The 24659-nt window shown below is 55.0% G+C and overlaps 3 protein-coding genes across 3 annotated transcripts; 2 read left to right on the forward strand and 1 right to left on the reverse strand.

Moving 5' to 3' along the window:
* Positions 1-831: 831 nt before the first annotated feature.
* On the forward strand, positions 832-6862 carry LCAT (lecithin-cholesterol acyltransferase). The gene is made up of 6 exons (XM_071440628.1): positions 832-1077; positions 3474-3630; positions 4101-4216; positions 4558-4653; positions 4741-4965; positions 5721-6862. Exons 1-6 carry the CDS (start codon positions 924-926, stop codon positions 6341-6343), a joined length of 1371 nt encoding a protein of 456 aa, XP_071296729.1. The 5' UTR covers positions 832-923; the 3' UTR covers positions 6344-6862.
* A 705-nt stretch (positions 6863-7567) lies between these two features.
* MATCAP1 (microtubule associated tyrosine carboxypeptidase 1) lies at positions 7568-18653 on the forward strand. The gene is made up of 6 exons (XM_071440629.1): positions 7568-8032; positions 11947-12090; positions 15984-16116; positions 16191-16496; positions 17249-17346; positions 17848-18653. Exons 1-6 carry the CDS (start codon positions 7622-7624, stop codon positions 18010-18012), a joined length of 1257 nt encoding a protein of 418 aa, XP_071296730.1. The 5' UTR covers positions 7568-7621; the 3' UTR covers positions 18013-18653.
* A 622-nt stretch (positions 18654-19275) lies between these two features.
* On the reverse strand, positions 19276-24374 carry TMEM208 (transmembrane protein 208). Its single transcript, XM_071440630.1, has 6 exons — positions 24292-24374; positions 24125-24220; positions 23980-24039; positions 23736-23872; positions 20757-20841; positions 19276-19723 (listed from the first exon to the last, which is right to left on the reverse strand). Exons 1-6 carry the CDS (start codon positions 24295-24297, stop codon positions 19586-19588), a joined length of 522 nt encoding a protein of 173 aa, XP_071296731.1. The 5' UTR covers positions 24298-24374; the 3' UTR covers positions 19276-19585.
* Positions 24375-24659: the final 285 nt, after the last annotated feature.

Here is a 24659-nt window from a genome sequence, read left to right on the forward strand (position 1 = left end):
GAGACACAGAGCCCCTGCGGGCACCTACAGCTGCCACCACACATATTCTACTGCCCTTCCTCCCCATCCTTCAGGAGGGGACCCTCTGCCCCACGGGGAGCCCACCCTGTCTGCCGTCCCACCCAGCAGTGCCCATCAGCGCCCCTGTCCCACCTCACACTTCCCGGGAGGAAGAAGACATCTTCCTCTCAGCAGGAGAATATGATCTTGCCCCATTCCTTGAGGTGTTCAAGGCCACGTTGGATGGGACTTGGAGCATCCTGGTCTAGTGCAAGGTGTCCCTGCCCATGGCAGGGGTTTGAAATGAGATGAACTTTAAGGTACCCAGTGCAGGCTGAAGCTGCAGGGGCTTCCCCCAGCTGGGACTGTCATAGAGGGAGCCTTCCAGTGGATACAGGCCAGGGGCCGTGCCCAGGATGGCCCTGGGGAACGTGGCACTGCCATGTGGCACAAGGAGCTGCCCAGATTTGTCTTTTCCCATCCCAACCCCTCCATCTTCTCCCAGATACCTGGGGCCGCCACGCTGGCAGCACCAGCATCCCCTGGCAGGGCAGGAGGAGTGCAGAGGGTCAGGGAGTGAGCAGCCCTGGGCAGCCCTGGGGCATTACACAGCGGCAAGAACGTGGCAGCCACGTCCCCAGAACATGGCCAAGGGACACCGAGGCATCGGGAAGCTGCTGAACCTGCAGCATTGCTGAGCAGGGCTCTCAGAGCCCTAGGAACCCCCTGGCGCTGCTGGGCTGGTTTTGACAGGCCGTGGCTCGTCCAGAAGGCCAGTCCTTCGTCCCTCCCCGTCCCTCCTCCTCCTCATGGCCAGCCCCTCGCAGCTCTCCCCTCCCCTGCAGCCCGGGTGCCTCTTGGCTGGACCCGCGTTACGATCATAGACGGCTCTTTGGCCCGGAGCCGTGCGGAGGATCCCGGCCATGGGGAGCGGCGGCGCCGGGGCTGCGCTGCTGCTGCTGCTGCTCTCGCTGCTCCTGCAGCCCACGGCGCAGTTCTGGCTCTTCAATGTCCTCTTCCCACCCACCACCACCCCAGAAGCTCCCCCGACCAACAGCACACCGCCCGTGGTACTCGGTAAGGCGGCGCCGGCGCGGGCACCTGCGGGCTCTGGGCTGCCTCGGGCTGCCCTGCGGCCCCCCAAGCGGACAGTGAGGCTGGGGTCCTGTGCCACTGCTGGCTCAGTGGGGTTGGGCTGTGATGGGTCTTGCCTGTCTGGATTGGAGCCACCAAGCGAGGGTGTCACACAGCTCCTCTGTCCCCTCCCATTCACCGAGCTGGCCATGCCCAGGTGGAGCCTTTTGGAGCTGAGGGGATAGACCGGGCACCCCAGAAAGCAAATGTGTCTCTGATATCTCACACCTGGCCCACAGAGTGTTTCAGGGCTTGTTTGTGTCTGGGGAACTCTGCTGGCAGAGGGACAGGGGCCGCAGCACAGCCTCTGGTGCCACTTCCCAAACAGGCTGCCACTGGTGCCGGGGGTGGATCCACCACCTCTCCCTTTCCTGAAGCCCACCCCATCCTGTGTCTGCTCCCACTCCCTGGAGATGGCAAAGTCATCCTCTGCTGCTGCAAAGAGGATCCATCTCACATCCCACGCAATGCCAACTCTGACTGGGGGCAAGCCAGCAGGAACAGGGGCACAGGGAGATTAAAGGAGATGTGGGGGCATCATCTCAGGGAGGTGGAAGCAGCCACCACCAGCTGGTGCCTCTGTGCTGCATGGTTCTGCCTTCCTCTGCCACCACCAGGGACTTGAGCTCAGGTTTTGCCATGAAAACTGCTGAGCAGAGCTGGGACTTTCCTCCTTTTTCTTGAATCATGATGAGTTTCCCTTGAAAAAAGAGAAGAGAAAAAGCAGAAGATCCCTCCCCGCTGCAATGCCAAGGGCTGACCCTGTGAATTCCCTTCCCAGGGGCATCAGGGGGCGCAGGCCTCCATGTGCTGGGGTGCTCAGAAGACCCAGCTCACTGTCACTAGGTGCCTCTTTTGAGGATTACCTGTGACAGTCAGAGCATCTCCTTTTGTCCCCAGTGCCAGCCCCAGGCTGTGTCCCATGCCCAGATGCCCCTTGTGCCACCTGGCTGCCCCTCGTTCCACTCGGCATCCACAGCCAACCCATCCCCCTGGGCCGGGCGTCCCAGAAACCCCCAGTGCCCTTGGGACCACTGATAACCCCTCTGCCCTCACAGAACTCCCTTAATAATTACCTAATGTCCTCTGGGAGGGGAGGCAGAGCTCAGAGCTGTGTGCCAGGGGCAGGGGGGTCCTGGCTGTGCACCTTCAGGAGCTGTCAGAGCAGCTCATGGTCCTGCTCCTCTTGCTGACCATCCCTTCTGCCCACTCCCTACCAGGGCTCCCCTACACCTGTCTGATCCCCACCCAGGTGCTTTGAAGACAGGATTAGACCCTCTCTGCACCCCTGGGGATGTGCCCCAGGCATGGAGGAGCTGTGAGGCAGGTTGAGGAAGGAAACTGCTACATCTCCTTCCCCTCTTGCATGGCACGAGGCACTGAAGGTCCACACCAGCCCCAGCCGTGTATTGCAGGCAAGTCCTTGGACCTGCTGGGGCCTTGGGATTTGTCACCTGGTGCTCCCATTCCACCAGGTTCACTGTCCCCTGCAGTCATTCACCTCTTGTCCTCACCCTCACAGTCAGTGCTGGCACCAGGAGCTGGCTCTTGGCTCCTGCACACAGCAGGGAAAGCTCTCCATGGTGTCTGGTCCCAGCACAGGCACAGCTCTCAGGACAGCAGCAGGACGGGTGTCCCATCCCTGCTGGGAGCCACACTGACACTCCCACAGGCAGATAAACACCCTGGTGACTGTCACCTTCCACTGAGGGTGGCCAGGGCACAAAAACGAACTTGCTTAAAGCCGTGCTGTGTTTCCTGCACACCATTCCCACTGAATTTCCACAGAGTTCAGTTACACTCAGCACTGAGACCCTTCAGAGCTGCCTTGTTCGGCCTGTATGGAGAGTTTAAAGTTCAGGAAACTCTCCCTGGGAGCTCTGCACCCCTGAACTGACCACTACCCCCAGACAAGGTGTCAGGACTGCATTAGGAATGGGCAGCACGAATTTCTTCCCCCAGGCTGCAGCAAGGAGAGGAAGGTGGGAGCCCCTCCAGGGAGGAGGGGGAGCAATGCAGGATGCTTTGTGCTGCTGGGGACTCTGAGCCAAGGGTGACAGCTCTGGGGGTCACCCCATGGAAACACAGCTCTAGGGGCTCCCAAGGATGCACTTTAGCACTGTTTTCATGCTCACTCAGCATCTCAGCTCCAAGCACCCTCTCTCCTGTGCAGAGCAGGTTGTTCTCCAGGGATGCTGCTCCAGCAGGTGCCCAGCCATCCCCAGGCAACCCCAGGGGAGCACTGCCTGGGGGTGGGGTGAGCACCAGGTAGGGCAGCCCCCAGGGTCAGTGGGATGGGGTTTGTAACTGGCTCTGCTCTCCCTCTGTGGTGCCTCCAGTGCCTGGGTGTCTTGGGAACCAGCTGGAAGCAAAGCTGGACAAGCCAGATGTGGTGAACTGGATGTGCTACCGTAAAACAGAGGATTATTTCACCATCTGGCTCAACCTCAACACCTTCCTGCCAGTGGGAGTTGACTGCTGGATCGATAACACCAGGTACCATCCAGCTCTAGCATGGGAGCTCCCTGGGGAAATGACCTACCAAGGATCTCCCTCCCCTCTCCTCCCCCTGGCCATGATTGGGCACACACGGAAAAAATGGGAGGACTGTGGGATTGTTTGGGAACACAAGTGACTGGCTGCTGCTCTGAGTGTCTGTCCCTTTCCCAAGTCCCTGCCATGTGCTCAAGCCCAGCCAGACCACCCTGAGTACCCACTGGAGATGCTGCCAGCCTGCCTGGGGCTGCAGGGTCAGGGGGCTGTGGCAGCTGGTTCCATCAGAGCCTCCTGTCCCAGGATGCCAGGAGAGCAGAAGGGACTCTGGCTGGGCTCCAGTGCACCTCACATCCACACAAGGCTTGGAAACAGCCAGGTCCAAGCCCTACCCAGTGATCTCCACCCCAGCCCTGTGTTGTCTATGGGGACATGGCTCTTCTGCCACCTCCGGTCCTGTCCTGTCCCCACAGGGTGGTGTACAACCGAACCTCTCGGAAAATGTCCAATGCCCCAGGGGTGCACATCCGTGTTCCTGGCTTTGGCAAGACCTATTCTGTGGAATACCTGGATCAGAGCAAGCTGGCAGGTGAGAGGAGGAGAGACCAGGGGGTCTGGGGATCCCACGTGCTCCCTGCAAATGGGGAGGTGTCCCTGTATCTCCAGCAGGGACTGGTTCTGCAGAGAGCCCAGGGCACTGGCACTGAGGGACATTAGCCTGGGGGACACACTCCAGCTGGGTGCTGGCAGGGAGCACCCCATCCTTGACCCCAGGACTCAGTGGGATGCACGGAATCACTACATCTGGCTGGAATCACTGGGCTACAGGGCTTACCAGGGAACATTTTGACCATGACCAGGACCAGAATGGAAAAAGCTTGACAAGAGAAGACCACAGACCTAATTCCCACTTGTTCCCTCTGCCCACAGGCTACCTGCACACCATGGTGCAGAACCTGGTCAACAACGGCTACGTGAGAGACAAGACGGTTCGGGCAGCCCCCTACGACTGGAGGGTTGGACCCCGTAAGTCTGGGGGTTGTGGCCAGGCCCCCCATGCTCAGAGGGAAGCAGGATGACCCTCATGCCATCGTGCTCCCCTCTTGTCCACAGAGGAGCAGCCCGAGTACTTCCAGAACCTGAAGGCGCTGATCGAGGACATGCACGACGAGTACCAGCGACCTGTGTTCCTCATCGCACACAGCATGGGCAACCTGCATGTCCTCTACTTCCTGCTGCAGCAGACACAAGCCTGGAAGGACCAGTACATTGGGGGCTTCATTTCCCTGGGTGCCCCCTGGGGAGGCTCTGTCAAGCCCCTGCGTATCCTGGCATCTGGTGAGTGACTCCTCGTGTGCAGCCACCTCTTTGTTTTCCTTCCCTCCTGCAGAAATGGAAGGGTGGTGGTGGGCAGGGAAGGAGCAGAGTGGTGAAAGAGGTGGGGGACCCTGTTCTTGTTTAGCCTCTTTGCAGCCCAGAAAGCCACAATCACTTGCCTAATGCTGACAGCCCAGGATATCTCCAAGTCACAAGTCCAAAACTGCATGAGATTAAAAATCATGTGCTTGAAGGTTTTAACATCTGGCCCCTTGCATCACCCTTAAGTCACCTGCTAATATTTTTCTCTGTTGCCACAAGAGCCAGAGATATTTTTAAGGTCGTCTGCAGTCATTTCATGGTCTTAGGACTCCAGACACACCAAAAAATACCAAGGTTTGAAGGAAACATGCAAATTGGCCTCTTACTACTGCTTGCTCCTGTCCCTGCAGGTGTGGTGGTGCCAGGGTTGCAGGGAATGTTCAGGGCTGGGTTGGTCTGTGCCATCACACACCCAGGTTTGTCTCCACTCAGGCCTTCTGAGCAGCTAGAGATGTGGGGAGAAGAGTTTGGAAGGCTGTTCTTGATATCTGCAGGCAGGGGGGTAAGGAGAGGACGTAAGGTTATGGGCAGGGGAAGAGCTGAGCTGCAGAAGGCCAGGGGACAGTGGTGAGTCACTGTGGGGAGCGGTGATCCCAGCCCAGCTCCCAAAGGCTCCAAAGTCTGTGTGGGGACATTGTGGTGCCATTTGTGACGAGCCCTTGCGTGTCCCGCAGGTGACGAGCAGGGCATCCCACTCATGTCCAACATCAAGCTCCGTGAGGAGCAGCGCATGACCACCACCAGCCCCTGGATGTTCCCCACCACCCTGGCCTGGCCCGAGAGCCACGTCTTCATCTCCACTCCCTCCTACAACTACACCTACCGCGACTACCGGCGCTTCTTCACCGACGTCAACCTGGAGGATGGCTGGTACATGTGGGAGGACATGAAGGACTTATTGAAGGATTTGCCCCCTCCTGGGGTGGACACGTACTGCCTCTATGGCACAGGCTACCCCACGGCAGAGACTTACATTTATGATGAGCGTTTCCCCTATGAGGACCCCGTGGATATAATTTATGGTGACGGGGATGACAGTGTCAGCACACGCAGCTTGGAGCTGTGCAAGCGGTGGCGGGACCAGCAGAAGCAGAAGGTGTTCGTCCAGGAGCTGCGAGGTGCCCACCACTTCAACATGATCTTCAGCAACCTGACCCTCAGTTACATCAACGAAATCCTGCTGGGGAGCAAAGAGGAGCAGGGGGAGCCAGGGCAGGCGAGGTCCAGCCCAGAGGCTGGGAAGTTGGGGAAGATCCTCCATGAACACAAGGCGCGTAAGGAGCCTAAAAAGAACTGAAAGGAGGGAGGGCCAGCTTCCCTCCATGATGGTCGGCACCACAAACTGCCGTGCAGGGGAGCAAAGGACTTGGAGCTGAGTTTGGAAGGAAAGTGAGCAAGACCAACAGCTCAGGTGGATGGGCTGGCACCCAATTCCACACTGATTGGTTCTTCTTTCAGGAATGGTGATTAATTTTACTTCAGAGGCTTGTCACTTCCCACCAGCGGGTGGATAATTAACCATGCTGCCAGCTCATTAACATCACACTTGTGAATTCCAGTGTACACACAAGCCCTTGTTGCTAGCAAGCCATTTTTAGGCACTTTAGAGGCTGTGGACCTGTGGTGCTGTAGCTTCTGCTCACTTAGGACAGAGCAACTCACTTAAGGAGAGCAGGCTCTGACTTGCCAGGTGGTCACAGAGGTAGCATGGGGGTAGCACAGTAGGTGTGGCTTACAGAGCAGCGAGCTAGGCTCCTTGGGCAAGACCAACTCGAAATCAGCAGATTTACAAAATAATAAACACACTTTGCTTCTATATGCTGAGCCTGCCTTGTCCTTCAGAGCCGGACAGTGAAGCCAGCCATAACCACAAAGTGAGGTGCTTGCTGCTTGCAGGCACTCCGGGAGACAGAGCTTTGGGAAAAACTGCAAGGCCAATGATGCAGCTGGGGTTGGTGATGTGACCAGGGCTGGCAATATCATGTGGGTGACAATGTGGTTGGGGTTGGTGACATAAACAGGGTTGGTGGTGCTACTGGAGCATGATGCAACTGGTGCTGGCAGAGCAACTGGGATGGAAATGTAACTGGCCTTGGAAATGCAACTGGGACCGGCGATGCAGCTGGGGTTGGTGACACAGCTTGGGGTGGCAATGCAGCCAAGGCTGGAGATGCAAACAGGGTGGGGATGCAGCTGGAGACTGGGGATGCAGCCGGGGTTGCAATACAAATGTGGTGACACAGCTGGGGTTGACCACGCAACCGAGGCAGCAATGCAGCCAGGACAAGCAACCGGGACGGGCTGTGCCTCCGGGCCTGGTGATACCGCCGGGGCTGGGGCCGGGCTGGGGCTGGGGCCGCTCCCGGGGCTGGCGGTGCCGCCGCGCCCGCCCCGATCCCGCGGCGCGGAGCGCTGCGCTAGGGGCGGGGCTCTCCCTCTGCGCTGCTCTCCCATTGGCTGTGGCGCGCCGGGCGCGGCGCCGATTGGCGGGCGGCGGCGCGTGCTGGGGGCGGAGCCGGCGCAGCCCCGGTGCCGGCCCGGTGCCGCCGCGCTGGAGGCCGCGGGCTCGGCGCCGATGGGCTCGGGGGCCGCCATGGGCTCGGGGGCGGCCGGCGGGCCGGGCCATGGCGCGCCGCTCTGCCCCTGCCCGTCCCCGCCGCCGCCCCCCGCGCCGCGCTGCCCGCGGGGAAGCCGCCGGCTCTCGGAAACCGGGGCCGGGGCGCGGCGGAGCGAGGGCGCGGCGGGGCGCGGGGGGCTGCGGGCCGCCGCCTCGCTGCCGCACATCGCGCGGGGCCGCGGCGAGGAGGGCGGCGGGCGGCGCAGCCCCTGCCTGCTCGTGGCGCTGCGGCCGCGGAACGTGGAGGCGGAGCGGGAGCGCTTCTTCCGCGCCAGCTTCGCCTACGACCCGCAGTTCGAGTACGCGGAGCCGGTGCCCGCCGCCGTCCTGGACAAGTACGGGGCCGCCTCCGACCGCTTCGTGGCTCAGGTGAGGCGGGGCCGGGGAAGGATGCTCGGCCTGGGAAGAGGAGGAGGAGAAAGGAGGGACCGGTGTGGGATGGACCCTGGTGGGGCTGGCCAGGGGATGGTCCATAGTCGTGGAATTCTGGAATGGTTTGGGTTGGAAGGGGTTTTAAAGACCGTCTAATTACCCCACACACCCTGCTGCCATGGACAGTGACATCTTCCACCAGATCGGTTGCTGCAAGTCCCATCCAACATGGCCTTGAACATTTCCAGGGATGGGGCAGCCACAGCTTCTCTGGGCAGCCTGTGCCAGGGCCTCAGCACCTTCACAGGGAAGAATTTATTACTAATGTCCAGCCTAAAACCACCCTCAGTCAACTTAACACCATTCCCCCTGGTCCATGTGAAACCTGGCCTTCTTTCCCTCCCAGCTGGTGCCCAATCCCTCTCCCCTTAGCACCTTTGATATCCTGCCTTCATTACACTCACCCTGTGATTTCTTAAACCTCAGGTTTTAGTGGCCTCACCTACCTGCAGGAGTGGTACCTGCTCCATGGTGACAGGGGTCATGCTGCTGCTGGGTGATGCCAGGTTGGATGGGGCTTGGAGCAACCTGGTCTAGTGGAAGGTGCCCCTGCCCATGGAGGAGGATTGGAACTAAATGATCCCAAATGTCCCTTTCCACCCAAACCAGTCTGTGTTTCTATGCTCAAACTGGCTCCTGCTTATGCTGGGAGCTGTGCTCCATCAGGGACACCTTGCTGGCATGCTTCTGCACTTGTTGCTGTAGAACTAACAGCAGAGGAGCTGGAGCACATGGGTGATAGCATGGGAAGTGCTCCTTAGCCTGAATTACCTGGTGGTTAAGTCTGGCTTGTTTTCTGGAAGACCTAAGGGTTGTCCAGTGCAGCAGCATCCTTAAGGCATCAGCAAACATGGTCAGTAATGATATTAATTGGTGAAGACTCCACTTAAGGAGTCTGTATTATTTTGTTTAACTGTTTCCATGGCTTATACACTACTGAAACATTTCTGAGTTGCTCTCTGCCATGGGGATGGCAGTGAGAAAACAGCTCCTGGTCATTCATCAGGAGAAAAGAGGTAGGAGTGTGCTTCCAGGGTGCTGTGCCCTCAAACAAGCCTTTTGTGGCTGCAGGGGTAGAGCTGCTCTGTCCCTTCAGCCTGTGCCTGGAGCTGGAGCCTGGCTGTGTCCCAAAACCAGTTTGCACCTGGGAGTGAGCATCCTGCCTCTAGGAAGAGCATCCTTTCTGCCACATGAACCAGTGAGCAGATAAAAACCCCCTCTTATCCCAAATTCAGGCTGGCACACTGGAGGTATTTCTTTGCACCTCTCAGTCAGGAGTTACTTATTCAAATAACAACTTCCTCACTGATTTACTTATTGTTTTTTGAATGTTTCCTTTTCCTGCATCACTGCCCATGCCTCTACCTGGATTATTATCCAGATGATTCAGGCCCTTTCTGCACACAGCTTTCTGAGCAGTTTGTCATTCCCAGTGTGTGCCATACCTCTGCCCCACATGAACTGGTGCCAGTGAGGCTCTTGCAGGGGAGACACTCTGACGCCTGCAAAGACCTCTCAGCTTTTGGCATTTCCCTCCTGTATTTTATTCCCTGAGACTTGCACTAAAATGAGTTGCTCAGAGCTCTTTCTCCCTGTGCTTTTTCCTTTGGTGCAGTTGGCTTGCTGCAGAGTAAAAGATGAATAATTGAGATTATTTTTCTCTGGGCGGTGCTTTGAATGAATGGAATGAAGGTTTGTAACCACTGTGGATTCTGGAAGCTTTTGCAGGAGATACTAAGTGTTGAGTGTTTCTGCCAATGTTTCTCCAGGTTTTCTGTGAGGCTGGGATGGGACAGCATTCATGGCACTGTTCCTCTGCTCTTGCCCTGCAGTAACCTCCTTCCAGTCTCTTTTATTTTGGGAAGCATTTTTCATTGGCAGCTAACTCTTAGCTATAAACTGCTTTTATTTTCAAAGACCTTCATTAATCATGGAGATTAAACAAATAAGACATTTTGCTAAGTCAGCATCCTTGGACATGAGCAGACAAACCAACACCAGCTCCCTGCTTCCAGCTGCTCTGCATGTGCTTGGGGGGTTATTATATTTTCTTAATAGAAAACTTAAATAAGCCAGGAGGATTCTTCCAGCCCTGTGGAGGCTCATCACCCTGGAGATCACATCCCTGGTTTGCCATGTGAATTTGAGTGGCACCAGCACAGAGCTGGAGGATTTGTTGTCCCACTGCGTATGTTGGGTGCATGACCTGGGGATGCTCAGGACATTGGAATCTCAGGAATTTTGCTCACCAGGATGTGCTCTGAAGGTCAGGAAGGAGCTCTCTGGTTGTCTTACTCCTGGGCACCAGCTGTGCTGGGTTTCTCTTGGCTCAGTGATTTGGGTCCCCTGGGAGGAGAGAGAGCAAGTGGCTGACAGGGGTGGGAGGATGAAAGGTTGTTTTTCTCCAGTGGTCAGCTAAAGGTACCTTGCAGTGCTGTAAAAATGAGTCTGATTGTTCAGCAAACAAAGCAAAAAACCCCAAAACCCCCCACCCCAGCACCCCAGAAAACAAAACTGACAGCAGAAAAACTGTGCACAGCTTCTCCTGGAAAGACTCAGTAAATGACTTGAGAATAAAAACCAGCTGTGAAAACTGCCCAGGGAAGGAAAATCAGGACCTTCTGCAGGGGTAGAGGAGGTTGCTCACCAGATGCAGACCTAAAGCCCCTCTTAGGATCATAGAATTGTTTAGGTGGGATAAGACCCTTAAGATCAAGTCCAGCTGTTACTTAAGCACTGCCAATCCCACCACTAAACCACGTCCCCAAGTGCCTCATCTACATCTTCTAAATGCCTCCAGGAATGGTGACTCCACCTCTGCCCTGGGCAGCCTGTTTCAATGCTTGACAACCCTTTCCATGAAGAAATTTTTCTGATATCCAACCTAAACCTCCCCTGGCAGAACTGGAGCAATTTCCTCTTTTCTTATGGGGTGTTGGATGATTTGAGCACCAGTACTGGTGGTGAGCACACATCTTCTGATCCTGGGTAACCTTAGGGACTAGGGAGGGACAACAAGTGGTCCAGGGCTGGGAAGCTTGGCAGCAGCCCAGCCAAGTTTGCAGAGGCAATAAAACTGCTGGAAAAACTCCAGAACTGGTTAAAAGTCATCTGATTTGGAATATGTACTAATATAATATTAATATAATATCTAATATTAATATATTAATATATATTCCAATGGCTGGAGAAAGTAATTGCTTGAAAATGTCTGCAATGGAAGCACACTTTTTTGGGGAGGAAATGGGCTAATAAATGTTCATATTTTATAGATGCTCCATCAATGTTAATGTGAATAATGGAGCACGTGATGCTTTTATTAGAAAGCTGCTGGGTGTACAGCAGGCTGGTGTGCTGAGATGCTGTTTGAGGCAGCATCACTGCAGAGGGTGATGCACAGCCTCACTGCTGCGTTGGAATTCAGCCCTGGAGTAAGAAACTCTGGGAGTAAAAAGCAAGCTCAGAAGCTGGAGATCTTTGTCAAAGCACTGGAGTTTGCAAGGAGAACTAAAAGCAGAAAAGATTGAAAATAATCATGGATTTAACCACGCTGCAACAATGCAGTTTCTCTTCTGCTTTGCCCCATTTCTGCAAGAGATGCCTGCAAGGGTGACAGAAAGCAGAAGGAATATGCTGTGGGTGATGCTGATTGTGTGAAGTGTCTGTCTGTCCTGGTAGCCACCTCCAGCCAGCTCAGTCTTCTTGGTTTTTTAGGTTGTGCAAAACCACGTGGTATTTTAGAGGGGTTAATCGGGGTCGCCTTCACTGGGTTTGTTGCATGTGGGATTTTAGGCTGTATTTGTAAGCAGGGAGGTGTTTGTGCTTATGTCTGTACTTTCTGTGTGCCACAGGCCATCAGGATCATCCGTGCTGTGCTGGAGAAGTACGGGACCTACGAGAGCTTTGAGGTGGCCACGGGCGGGCGGCTGCTGAGCAAGTGCCAGATCTGGTCTGTGATCCGAAAGTACATGCAGAAGGAGGGCTGTGTGGGAGAGGTAATCCACATCCCTGCTTTATCACTTGTAAAACACAGCAAAATATTTATTTTCTGATAAAAAGGACTCTGATTAAGAAATGTTTTGGTTACAAAGAGGAAGCTTTTCTGCTCCGAGCAGTGGTGTCCTTTCACCTCCAGCTTCACCATACTCCAGCTTTAGGACTTGGGTGCTGGTTCCCCACAAACTTCCTGTGATGTTTTCCATGTGTATCTCCCTTCTGTGCTTGAGAGAGAGGGAGCAGGTGCTGCTTGTCTGCATGGCCATGCCAGGAGCCTTTTGCTGCGTGCATGAGGCATCAATTACTGTTGGGAAGTCATTTCTTGCTGTTGGCAGTGGGAGGACAGACTTCTCTGACAGCTGCCTTAACCCACATGTCCAAAAGCAAAGCCAGGGGAGGAGATTTCCTGCTGTCCTGCAGGACATGCAGGTTATGGTGCTTTGAAACCCCCGGCTTGGGTTTTAAGGCTGGGAAATACGTGGTTAAGATACAACAGTAGCCACATGGGATGGAGCCAGGGGAGAAGTTCAACATCTCCTAACCTGGTTTCTCTGCACTCCCTGCAGCATCCAGCATGGAGCATGCCACAGCTGCCATTAAGGAGCTTTTTTTATCCCTTCTGCCAGCAAGGTGCGGGCAAAACACTTTCACCGTCCTGGGTTCAAAGTCTGAGAAGGATTTCTGGACCTGGCTTTGTGTGGGTTGGCTTGCAGGGCTCCCTGGGGTTTTTGGCTGCAGGGCAGGGACTGTGCAGTGCTGGCTGGTGTGGGGGCTTCCTCACCACTGCTTCTTGGCCAGATTCTATTTCCTATCTCTGATTTTTCACCTCTGTCTCCAAAGAGGGTTATTGGTGAGCATTTCTCCAAAGTATCACCTCACCCAGTGGTACCCAGTGCAGTCCATGCAGGGAAAGCAGGAATGAGTACTCCCCTGAGGTCCTTCCTGCCCAAGGATATTTCATTTCCTTCTCAAACACCCTTGGTTTGCCCTGATGCCTCCTGAGGATGTTCCTGGGATGTAAATTTGGCACCTTGGTCCTCCTAAGCCTTTGCTTGGGACAGAACAGATTTCTGCAGATGTTTTCCTATAATTCATCTGCCTTTGAGTGCCCAGAGCCAGTCCCAATACCCAGCCAAGCAGCTGCCAGTCTTACAGACCTGCACTTACACCTTGTTAGTTGAGCTCTATCTCTTGGGTTTATTAATTGATCAAATACAGCTACTCTGTTCTCCATTAATTGAGCCCTGGCTGGGCAAAAAGCCATTGATTTTCTTACGTATCGGTGTACAACTGGCTTCCTTCCAGCCCTGTGTAGTTGTCCCTGGGCTCAGAGGTGCTGGACTCAATGAACCCTGTGGGTCCCTTCCAGCTCAGGACATTCTGTGATTCAAGGCAACGCAGAGTTCAATCACTGTTTGCACATTGGTGGGGCTGTTTTATCTGGGGCCTTTGATAAGTGCTTTGGAAACAATGAAAGCATTGGTTTGTTCCTTTCTGTCCAGTGGAAATTTTGCTGGATGTGTCTGGGGTAGAAGAGAGAAGGGTTTCACCTGCTCTCGATACAGCCACGTTGGCAGAACTTGCTCCCTGTACAACACCAAAACTTGTTGAGACTTCTGCATCACTGATAATCTCACACCCTGTCAGGGAGCTGGGTGGTTTCAGGTTGTGTCTCCCTCCCTGCACCTGTATCTCTGATTCCTGACTTTCACCATCTGTGTCTGTTCTGCCGTGCCCTTTGCTTCCCTGATCCGTACTAATCGTGGTGGCTTGCTCAAAAGAGAAGAACCTCCTGTGGGATAGTGTTAGCCCAGAGCACAGCATGGTGTGTCCCTGCCCAGGGGCAGCCCTGGCAGGCAGCGTGGCCAGGCTGGTGCAGCCCCTGCAGCTGCCCTTGGTCCCCAGCACCGATCAGCAAAGGCAGGATCCCGCTCCCAGCACCGCTCCTGGGTAAGTGCTCGTGCTGGAATTAAATTTGTGCCCTCAAAAGCTGCTTTGTTGGAGTCCAAGCTGCAGATCCTGAAGCTCTTCTGCTTTTTTTCTGACTTAGGACAGACATGATGCTGCCAGAGGTTTCCATGTGGATTTCAGTGGGCTCACAGCTTGCAGCAGAGAAACACCTGGCCCCACTGGTAAGTGCTGCATGGCAATCCCTGGGGTTGTGGAGTGTTGTCAGCCTAAACAGTGCTAGCTGCTGTCTCTTGGGATCCCATCAAAGGCCTCCCTCTACCTCTGAGCTGCTTGCTCAGTGTCAGAGGTCCTGAGCAATGCCAGGAGAGACAGGAACCCATACCCCAGTGCCATGGGGACCACCAGAAGCCTTCCCTTGGTTCCTTGGGATGAGCTCTTTCTCCATCAGTGCATCACAAAAGCTGAGCAAAACCATGAACCACAAGGATGCACTGGGGATGCTGCTCAGAATGAGAGAGGTCACAGACCTGGAGAGCTGGTCCTGCTGCTCTTTGGCTGGAGTTGCAGCCCTTGTTGTACCTGCCAAGCTGGAGGATCTCAAAATAAGGCAAGTGGTGCTGCTCAGCAGGATGAGGTTTTGTAGCAAAAGGACTGCAGTGGGCAGCATAAGAAGCTGTGGTTTCTGGCACTGTCCAGAGTCCCTTTCCATTGCTCCTGGATGGCTGGTTCTGCATGAGGAGTCAGAGGTGAACTGACAAGGCTCAGCACTGGAGGGATTCCTTTTCACACTGATATATTTTAACCCAGGTAAGCAATTGCACTGTAAGTATTTGATGCTGTTTGTTTGCCCAGTGGTGGACTCTGTTAGGCTGCACTTTTGGCTTTCATAATAATAATAAATCTGACTTCAAGCAAACCAATTCAGTCTCCTCTCTTTTTTTTTAATAAGAGAAGAATTGTCATGTTGTAACACAGGCACATGCTTTCATCCTGAAAAGTGTCAGTTGTGAAATAACAGGTGGTTTATAGAGTTAATAGGAATGTAGGGGATTTTGATTGCTATCCTGAGGTTTGCCACTGCCAAACCTCAGATACAAGAGCTCCAAGCGACCATTCCTGGTGATGCTGCAGCTTTGAGTTGCTGCAGATCTGAAGTCGAGTGGTCAGAAAGTGCTGCTGGCTGGCAAGTTAACTTCTGGTGAGCAGCTCTCTTGGCTCCAGCACCTGTGACAGCAAAGTTTCTCAAAATACCATTTTCTCTGTATAAAAATACTGAATAGCCCTACACATGCAATGCCCATCCCTGCTGTGAATTGTGGCCAGCACATTCGGTTCCTCCTGTGAGGGTGGACTGGCTTGGAGCCATCCTCACTGCTCATGTCTTGAAGCCTCAAATGAGAGAATCTGTGGAGAAGTCCTTGAAAATGGAGCCAAAACCTTGGATCCCTCAGGAGATGTTTCTTGGGGAGTGCAGAGCCATTACAAAGCTGTTGGGTGTTCAGAGTGGGGTTGTTTTGATGGCCAAAGTTACTGCCCCATCCCATTGCCAGTGGGGATGCAGAAGGGGGACCAGGCAGCTCTCCAGAGAATGTCCATCCTCTGTGGCCACAAAGGGCTGGGGAGCCCATGGGAACAAGCTGGGGAGGTGGTGCTGGAGCCAGAGGGGCACTGCAAGAGGCTGCCCAGGAGCTGCCTTCTCCCCCCACAGTGCCTGCTCAGCTTTGTTGGCTGTAAAGAGATTAAAGGAGCTACTTCATCCCTGCATGAGATCATCTCTCTCCTCTCATTATCCCCCCACCCCCAGTGGCTCTTGCTGTCTGTCATTCCTTTGGGGAGCTGCAGCACAGCCCAGTGATGGTGCAGCAGTGCCAAACAGCACCATCCATGGTGTCAATGGATATTTCTGACCATCTGCCACCATCTCAGCCTGTGCTGAGAGCCAAGCCCTGCTCATGGCCATGTCCTCCTCCTCCTCCTGCAGGTGGTGGTGCAGCTGACCGATGACCTCCTGTCGCAGGCAGTGATGATGGTGGAGGACAGCCGGCCCACGCTGGCCATCAACCTGGCTGGAGCCCGGCAGCACTGGCTGGAGGGGATGCTGCGCCACGAGATCGGTCAGCTGGGCTGCTGTGGGCGGGGGCAGAGCTGGGGGACGCTCTGGGCATTCACTCCTGTCCCCTCTCCCCAGGCACCCACTACATCCGGGGGGTGAACAACACGCGGCAGCCGTGGCACAGCTCCGAGGGCCGCAAGCAGTACAGCCTGAAGCCCGCCAACCCCACGGAGGAGGGCCTGGCCAGCCTGCACAGCGTCCTGTTCCGCAAGCAGCCCTTCCTGTGGCGGGCTGCCCTGCTCTACTACACCATCGAGAGGGCCAGCCACCTCTCCTTCTCTGCCCTCTTCCAGGACCTGGAGCAGTACGTGCAGGATGCTGGGGTCCGGTGGGAGTACTGTGTGCGGGCAAAGCGGGGCCAGACGGACACCTCACAGCCAGGTACCACTGGGGGGGTCAACTGAGCTTTGGGAAGAATTCTATTGACTTATCATATATATTTCTTTTTTGTTGTTTTAAGAAAAAACAGAGTGTGGTATGTTCTGCTGCTGTGTAGGTTAAGCATCACCAGTCCTGTAGAGTGTGAGTTGGCACAGGCAGCCAGAACAGGCACAAACTCATGGCTAGAACACAAAAAGTAAATTTATTTGCATTACCTCGCTGACTGGGGGATCCCCAGAGCAACACCCAACACCTGGGCAGAGGAACACAAGATCAAAGGGTCACCAGCCTTCTGTTCACAAGCTTATCAAGAGTTACACCCAGGTGCAAGGTCACTTGAGCAATTTACAATCCTCCAGATTAGAGTTTTGTTTTTAACCCTTTCCTCCCAACACAGCCATAGCCCCCAGTCCCTGTATCCCTCTCCATGGGAGTGGCACAAGCTCTTGGGGAAGCAGCAGGCGAAGGAGAAGAAACATTTGGTTACATTTGGTTACATTTGGATTCTTGCAGTGGTTTATCCTTTGAAAAAATTACTTGGTGATTACTTGGGAAGCATCCCAGTGGGGTCTGTGGCTCTGGCTGCACCCGGCTGCCCCCGCAGTGCTCACCCCTTGGGACCTGGCAGTCCTGAGCCCTGGCACACTCGTGGGCAGTGCCCACATTCTGGTTATTGTGGTCAGCAAACGTTCAGGCAAGGGGAGGGTGGTGGAAGCCAGGAGCCCTCTCCCAGGCCTTTTCTGCTGCTCCAGGCTGTTTCAGTAAGGACCAGGTGTACCTGGACGGGATTCTCCGCATCCTGCGCCATCGGCAGACCATCGACTTCCCACTGCTGGCTGCCCTTGGAAAGGTAAGAGCCAGGGTGAGGGTGGGCAGGGCGTGGCTGATCCCACAATCCCATCCCACCCCAAAGTTCACACAGGCTCCCTGAATCTCGTGGCTTCCCAAAAACCAGCCCTTGCTTGGCAGCCCTTCAGCTCTTTGTCTTTCCCGGAGCTCATGGATCTCTGTGTACCAGGGAAAGGCTGTGCTGGGTAGGATGTAAGGAAGGACAGGACAATCCATAATCCTCTGTGGGAGACTTTCGGGAAGAGGCTTAACCCAGCAGGTTAAGCCTTTCTGGCCCTTGGCCACAGCAGTCCTGCTGTCACCTGTCCTTGCAGTGACCGAAAATTACCAAACCCGCAAATCCTTGCAAATCCCACACCCCCAGCAGCTCTCCTACTGCCTCCCCACGAGCAGCAGGGATGTTCTGACTGACCCAGGGTGGCTGCAAGGGCACCAGATGCCCCCCATGGCACCTGCCAGGGTTTGGGGTGGAGGGGACTGACCCCCATCTCCTTCCTTCCAGGTGTCCTATGAAGATGTGAATCGGCTGAAGGAGTTCGGGGTCCTGGAGAAGGCTCGCATCCCCCACTTCATGCAGGACCTGGAGCGGTACATGAAGCAGCTGGATCACATTGTCACCACCAATGGCCTGAACGAGGAAGAGCTGGAGCAGCTGCTGCCTGACTGAGGGGCACCCCCTGAAGCAGCACCCCAGGGGTGTAACTGGTGCTGTTTACTGGGTTTTACTGGGGCTGGAGCGGAGGGCAGAGCCCGAGGCGGGCGCTGTGCATGTAGCGCTGTGTAGGGTAGCGCGGCCAAGGGCCCGTGTGGTTGTGTTGATGTGTCCCCTGCATCCTCCCTGTGTATTTTGGGGATGCCTGTGCTGCTCCACGTGGCTTTGGGGAGCCAGACAAGAGGGTTCAGGGAGAGTGAGGGCAGAGTTGGGGCGATGTGCTGGTCCGCGAGTGCAGAAGGCTGTGCTGGGGGAGTTGCAATGGGGGGATTGCTGTAGGGTACCAGGAGTGCTCCCAGCACTGTGGGGGCACCTACTTGGGGCCAGAGACAGGGCTGGGGGCTCTGGGCTGTGCCTGGCAGGGAATAAGGGCTGCACTGCACCCACAGATCGCCCCATGGATGCCTTTTCCACTCCCCACCCCATCCCTCATGTCCTCCACCAGCAGCAGGAAGGACTTGAATCCCCCATTACCAATCTCTGCCCAGCTCTGCACCCCAACTATGGCCACCCTGCCTGGCTTTGAGGACTCAGGGTGGGGACTGGGTTTGATGTTAGGAAAAAAGCGTGTAATAAAGGTGATGTAATGGAAAAGACGTGTGGGCAAAAGGTTGTGGATAGCATTGAAACCCAGGCTGGCACCACTGTGAACACCCACTGTGCCTCTTGCTGGCACAGGCAAAGCTGCATAGTCTGAACTGGTGTGTCAGGGGCTGGAAGGGGTCATGGACTGTGACAAACAACATACTGGACAAGGACATAAGTACATCAAATCAGGCAAAAGTAAAAACTGCCCTGTTCCTGGTCTTTAACACATGAGCTCTGGAGCAGTCATGGCACCCCTGGGAGTACCCTCTTAAGAGAAAACAAAACAAAACCCAAACCAAACAAACCCCACAGCTTCTTGTCTTACATCCCACTGAGCTCCTGCAAAGGTAGCACAGGCCAGTCTGTGGCCCCAGAGAGCTCAGGCTCAATCCCAAAAGCTCCAAGTTTGGCTGCAAGCCCTGTTCTCAGCATCCCCAGCTGCCCCTCACTCCTGATCCTGCAGGGCAGCTGCAGATTCTTCACAGGGTGCAGAAGCTGTAGCAGGCAGGGCAGCACAAAGCTTGGGAAAGGAGAACACTGGGGATTCTGCTCCCCTCTAGCCCAGCTTTCCAAGAACATGCTGGCACTTTTCACAGCTCCCCTGCACAAACCCACTGCCAGCACGGTCAGTTAAGACTCTGCTCTTTAATGTACTATTTCCTCCAGCATTGCACTCCCCAACGCTGAATGCAATACAGCGCTGCTTTAAAAAGATATTTACACACATCCCAGCATCACCCCCTTGTCAGCCCGAGGAGCAAGGCCTCAGCCCACGCCAAGACCCAACCAGGGGAAGTCTCTTGCGGCCTTTCTGTCGGAATGGCAGCAGTGACAAAGGGCAACAGAGCTACTGCGGTGGTTCTGGATTGGTTTTGGTCGCATCCCTGATGAAATAACAGCATGGAGATGGGAGAGGGTGTTGATCTGTGCCCAGGCAGGGCTAGAAGCGCTTCATCTGCCGGCGCTCCTGCCGCCGCTGCTTCTTCTCGTTGGGCTCCTGAGCAGCGGGCGAGGCCTCGGCTGTGAACCAGGGCCCCAGGATGTTCACCCACAGGAGGTAGAGAGCCCGCCCCGGAGCCTGCAAAACACACGTGGCACAAACTCAGCCACAAACTCCTGTCCCTCCTTGGGGACAGGAGGGCTGGTCCTTCTGAGGGACACAAAGCAGCTGGATCAGAGGCATCTCCGGGTGCACGGAAATCAAAGGCAGTGGCAGGTGCCCAAAATAAACGGCCTGGTTTCATTCCATGGTTGAGGAATGTATACAGAGCTCAGACTTCATGCGTGGAAATCCCAGCATCAGGTCTGAATTACCCAGAGGGATCCAACTGTCCAGACATTCCGCCTCTCCTTCCTTCAGAAAACACACCCGCATTTCTTTGAATTTATGAAAAAAGCAATCCAGATGGTCTCCAAGGGACAGCCGAGTCTAGGCTGCCCTCTGCCAGGCCAGCTAGAGAGGAATTTTGGGTGAGGACTGAAATAAGATCAAGGAACTGAGATAACTTTCCATGCTCCCACAATTGCCTTCTGTACCTCTGTGGGATATCCTCAAAGCAAATGTGGGGCTTTTAAACTAAATGGAGATTTTTTTTCTCCTTCTGCTCACACAGTTTTAGCTGGAGACACATGACAAATGTTTAAGGAGCAGAAAAGGTTTGGTGTGTTAAGGGGAATGAAAGCCTGTAGCTTTTCATTTTATCTACCCAAAGGCACAGTGTGCAGCAGATCCCAGCCTTGGTGCATGCTGAATGGCTCAAAGAGCCAAACATGATGAAACACTGTTTGTTACAGACACAGAAAGACTCTGTGCACCAAGACAGCTTTGATCGGCCTCATGTTGCTTGTTGCCCATTTATGGGACCAGAGGGAAAGACAAAGGCCAGCCTAGTTTTTGCGTGGTTGGCCCAGAGGGATCAGGACTTCTTTGCCTTGTTCAGCCTAAATTTTAAACAAGATGTGACAAGGAGATTAAAAACCATATCAGGAAATAGTTCAGGCCTGAAACATGACACTGAAATGAAATGGATAAATAATGTCCTCCATCCTGAAGACAGGGAAAGAAAGCAACAATGCAGAGCAAGATGGAAAACAGCAGGGCTGGGGCTTACCAAGAGCCAGAAGTACCAGACGTAGAGCGAGAAGCAGCTCAGCACTTGGACTATAGCTGTCAGCAGGATCACATCCTTAAGGTGCCTGAGGAAACAAAAGCAAAGTGTTAATCTTTCATTCCAACCCCTGCCAAACACGGCAGCTCCTCTGCCAGCACAGTCTGCTCTGCCTCAGGGGAGCGACCCTGCCCAAGTCAGGCTGTCCCTGCTTTGCCACACACGGTTATCTAGAAGAATCAAAGCAGCAAACAACAACAGCAAAATACTCTGATGAATTAAAGAGATGATCTCCCTCTGAAAAAACAACATTGAGAAAGCTGAGGAATTGCTGGGGGTTGGAAATCAGCAACAAAACCACCCCCCACCCCCACAGCCGCAGCAGCAGCCAGCCCTGCTGATTTGACACCTATAATGACATAAAGTGTAACTCCTCACGACTGGCTGTGCTGAAGGGAGCCATGAATCTTCCCCATGCCATTTCACAGGCTGACAGACACTTGGGGTCACTAAAGGACAAGCACACCACAAGCTGAGCTACAGCAACAGACGGCTCCTCCTCCCCTCCTGCTTATCTGACTCCAGCCCTTCCATGCCAGCCTGAGGCAGAGCTGAGAGCAGCCAACGAGAGGAATCAGCTGCCCACACTTCAACCACCACCCTCGGGGGATCTGACACCCAGGAGATGTAAACAGGTATTGGTTTTTCAACACAAGCCTCGGGGAGTGCCATGAAGGTTTAGAAACGAGGCCAACTCTCACTCTGGTTAAATCATCATCTGCTGGATAAAAAACCCTTGAGTCACATCCAAGAATGGAGACATGAAAACAAAGGCTATGGTGGCATAAACAACATTGACTCAAGACACTGCAGAATCCACCACCAACAGCTCTAGCACAAGACACTGAGGGTTCAATGACCTCTGGCATTACCAGAGGCCACAGAGGGGTGAAGGCAGAGCTCCCACCAAGCCGAATTCTCCCAGAGATCATGAATATTGGCTTTCCCCAACCCCAGAGCAACACAAAGCATCCATTTCAGCATGAAATCCACAGTGTTCCAGAAGCAGCTCCAAAGGAGCAGCATTAATCAGCTGCCACAGGCTTAGCTAAGAGGCTGGAAATATCCACTGCTTTCTGAAATACCTGCTAGCCTCTGATCCCCAGAGAGGTAATTCAGAGGTACAGGGTAAGGATGGGAACTTCAGCTCTGAAGGTTTTGTTTTTAGAGTTCTGCCTCCCCTGTGTTTTGCATAGCCCATGACTCAGATAAGCATTAATTCATTTTAATGTGTGATAAACCCCACCCCAAATGCTCATGCAGAAAAAGCTCTGTGCCTCAGCAGCTAGGGAAGTACATCTGCATCCAGGACTGCAGCAGTGCTATGGCTGTGCCTGTCACCTTTTCACAGCAGGTGCTGGGATCCCTGTGCTGCCTCCTGTCAGTCACATCCCTGACAGCACCATCACACACACACACGGGACAGTTATCAGGCACTCTGCCTCAGTGCCTTGCACAACTCCAAGAGGCCCCTACCACAATCAGGAGCACACCCCAAACATCAAAATTCTGTATTTTCCCTCTTTGACTGTCCCACATTGTTTCACTAAAAAGGTATTCAAAATATTTTGCAATTCTACTCCAGAGAGCCAAACCAGTGTAAATAGGAGCAAAACACTTGGCTAGAGCAGCCAGTGACCAGCTCATAGGTCACACCCCCTCTCCTCCTGGCCTTGTCCTCCCCTGAGTCTCTTACACCAGACATCTCAGTCACCCCTGCTGCAGGCAGAAAAGTACCATTCCACCAACCCAGACACAAGATGAGAGCTCATCCTGTGCAGAGACAGCAGGTTCTGTACTCCACTGCGTGCTGATAACATCCCCAGGCAAAAATCAAAACTTACGTTAATAAAACTGTATACATCAATATATGACCCTGACAGCCCGAGAACACCTGATGCAACACAGAGGGCTCAGCTGCAAACAAGGCCCCAGTGTGCTTCTTCAAAAGCCTGGCAGCAAGGAAAGGACAGAGATAAACCTGGAACTGTAGCCCAAAGACATGTGAGGAAGGAGCCAAGGACCCCAGCACCTCGCTGAGCACATGCTGAAGATCCCCAGCAGAGGCTGGACCTGGGCAGAGGCTGAGGGCAGGGAAGACAAAGAGCAAAGCCTGATGTGTCCACAACCACCTGGCAGTTTTCTGTAACTAGTTTGAGGCTCACTGCTGGAAAACATGTAAATCTAGAAAGCATTTCTGCTGTACCAGCAATGTCTCCTTATTTTATTTAGCAGCACTTTGCAGGAATTACTGCTGTGTTTCCTGTAATACTGTGGCATTCCTTCCCCAAGGAAAAGACAGTTAGAGTGGCACCAAGGACACTGGACTGGCAGAGGCTCAGTGCTGTCTGCAGAGGCACATGAAGAATGCACAAGAATGGGGGACAGAAATGGCTGAGGAGGTGACAGGAGCTGGCTGAGACAGAGGCAGGAATTTTTAGTGTGCAGAGCATTTCAAGACATGTCCAGTTTGCAACCAGGATGGCGTAACTGGCAGCAAAACCCTTCTGCTCTATCAAGCACTACCTGCTGTGCTGGTTTAAAAAGAAAATACCTATCACTGTGTGCTGCAGCAGTGTTTGTTAACTGAAAGATGATTGTAAACTACTCCTGCTGAACTCTTTGTGATCTCTTACCTCTACAGCTCAGCCCTGTAGACAGTGACCGTGCCAGGCTGACACACCCATGTCGTGGCTCCTGACTGGAGCCCACCAAGCCAGGTGTTCAGGTAATAAGGACAGTTAAGGTACACTCTGAGAAAAAATGGCTCCAAACTTCCAGCTCCCCTCATGCCCATGCCGGTGGGCAAGCTGAGGAGGGAGCTGAGGCCCAGCCTCATCATCGGGAGCCTCTCCTGGCTCTGTGTGCACGCTCAGGCAGCAGGTCCTGCTCACCTGGACTCGTGCGGGTGTGGACACTCACTCTGCCATCCCCTGCTCCATATTCAGGTCAATTCCCCCGTCGGCAAGGCTGCCATCGTCTGTGAAAGACGGCTTTGCCATGGAGTTCATGGACCGGTAGCTGGTGCCGTAGACCACCAAGCTGAAGACGAACGCGACCTGCAACAGGGAAGCGCTGTCAGCTGCGACGGCCGCGACCCCGGGGCTCAGGAACGAACCCCAGCCCGAGTGCCCCCGCCGGGGCAGAACACGGTGCCGGCGCTTACCCACGTCCAGGCGGAGGCGGCGGAGTAGAAGATGACCAGGTTCACTACGGCGTACACGGCCTGCGGAGAGAACACGGCACAGCTTTCCTCGTCTGCCCGCTCCCAACCCGGCCCCGCGCCCGCCGGCCCGCCCGGCCGCACTCACGGAGGCTCCCAGGATGATGCGGAGGTAGAAGCGCAGCGTCTCCCGGTTCTCCTCGAAGATCTGCTTCTTGCCCTTGGTGCCCGCCTTCCCCTTGGGCTGCGGAGCCAAGAGAGGCGGTCAGCGTCTCCCCGGAGTCCCGGGCCCCGCAACCCCGGCCCCGCACTCACCGCCATGGCCGCGCCGGCTCCGCGCTCCGCTTCCCGCGGACGTGACGCGACGGAAGCGGCGGGACAGAGCCCCGGGCGGGCGGGACAGAGCTCCGGGGCGGGCGGGACAGAGCTCCGGGGCGGGACAGAGCTCCGGGGCGGGCGGGACAGAGCCGGGGACGGGCTAGACAGAGCCCCGGGGCGGGACAGAGCCCCGGGCGGGCGGGACAGAGCCCCGGGGCGGGACAGAGCCCCGGGCGGGCGGGACAGAGCCCCGGGCGGGCGGGACAGAGATCCGGGACGGGCGGGACAGAGCCCCGGGCGGGCGGGACAGAGCTCCGGGACGGGCGGGACAGAGCCCCGGGGCGGGACAGAGCCCTGGGCGGGCG

This window comes from Agelaius tricolor, unplaced genomic scaffold (assembly GCF_023055355.1).
Source record: "Agelaius tricolor isolate 1412-34295 unplaced genomic scaffold, bAgeTri1.0.p SCAF_15, whole genome shotgun sequence".
In the NCBI taxonomy this organism is placed as follows: Eukaryota; Metazoa; Chordata; class Aves; order Passeriformes; family Icteridae; genus Agelaius; species Agelaius tricolor.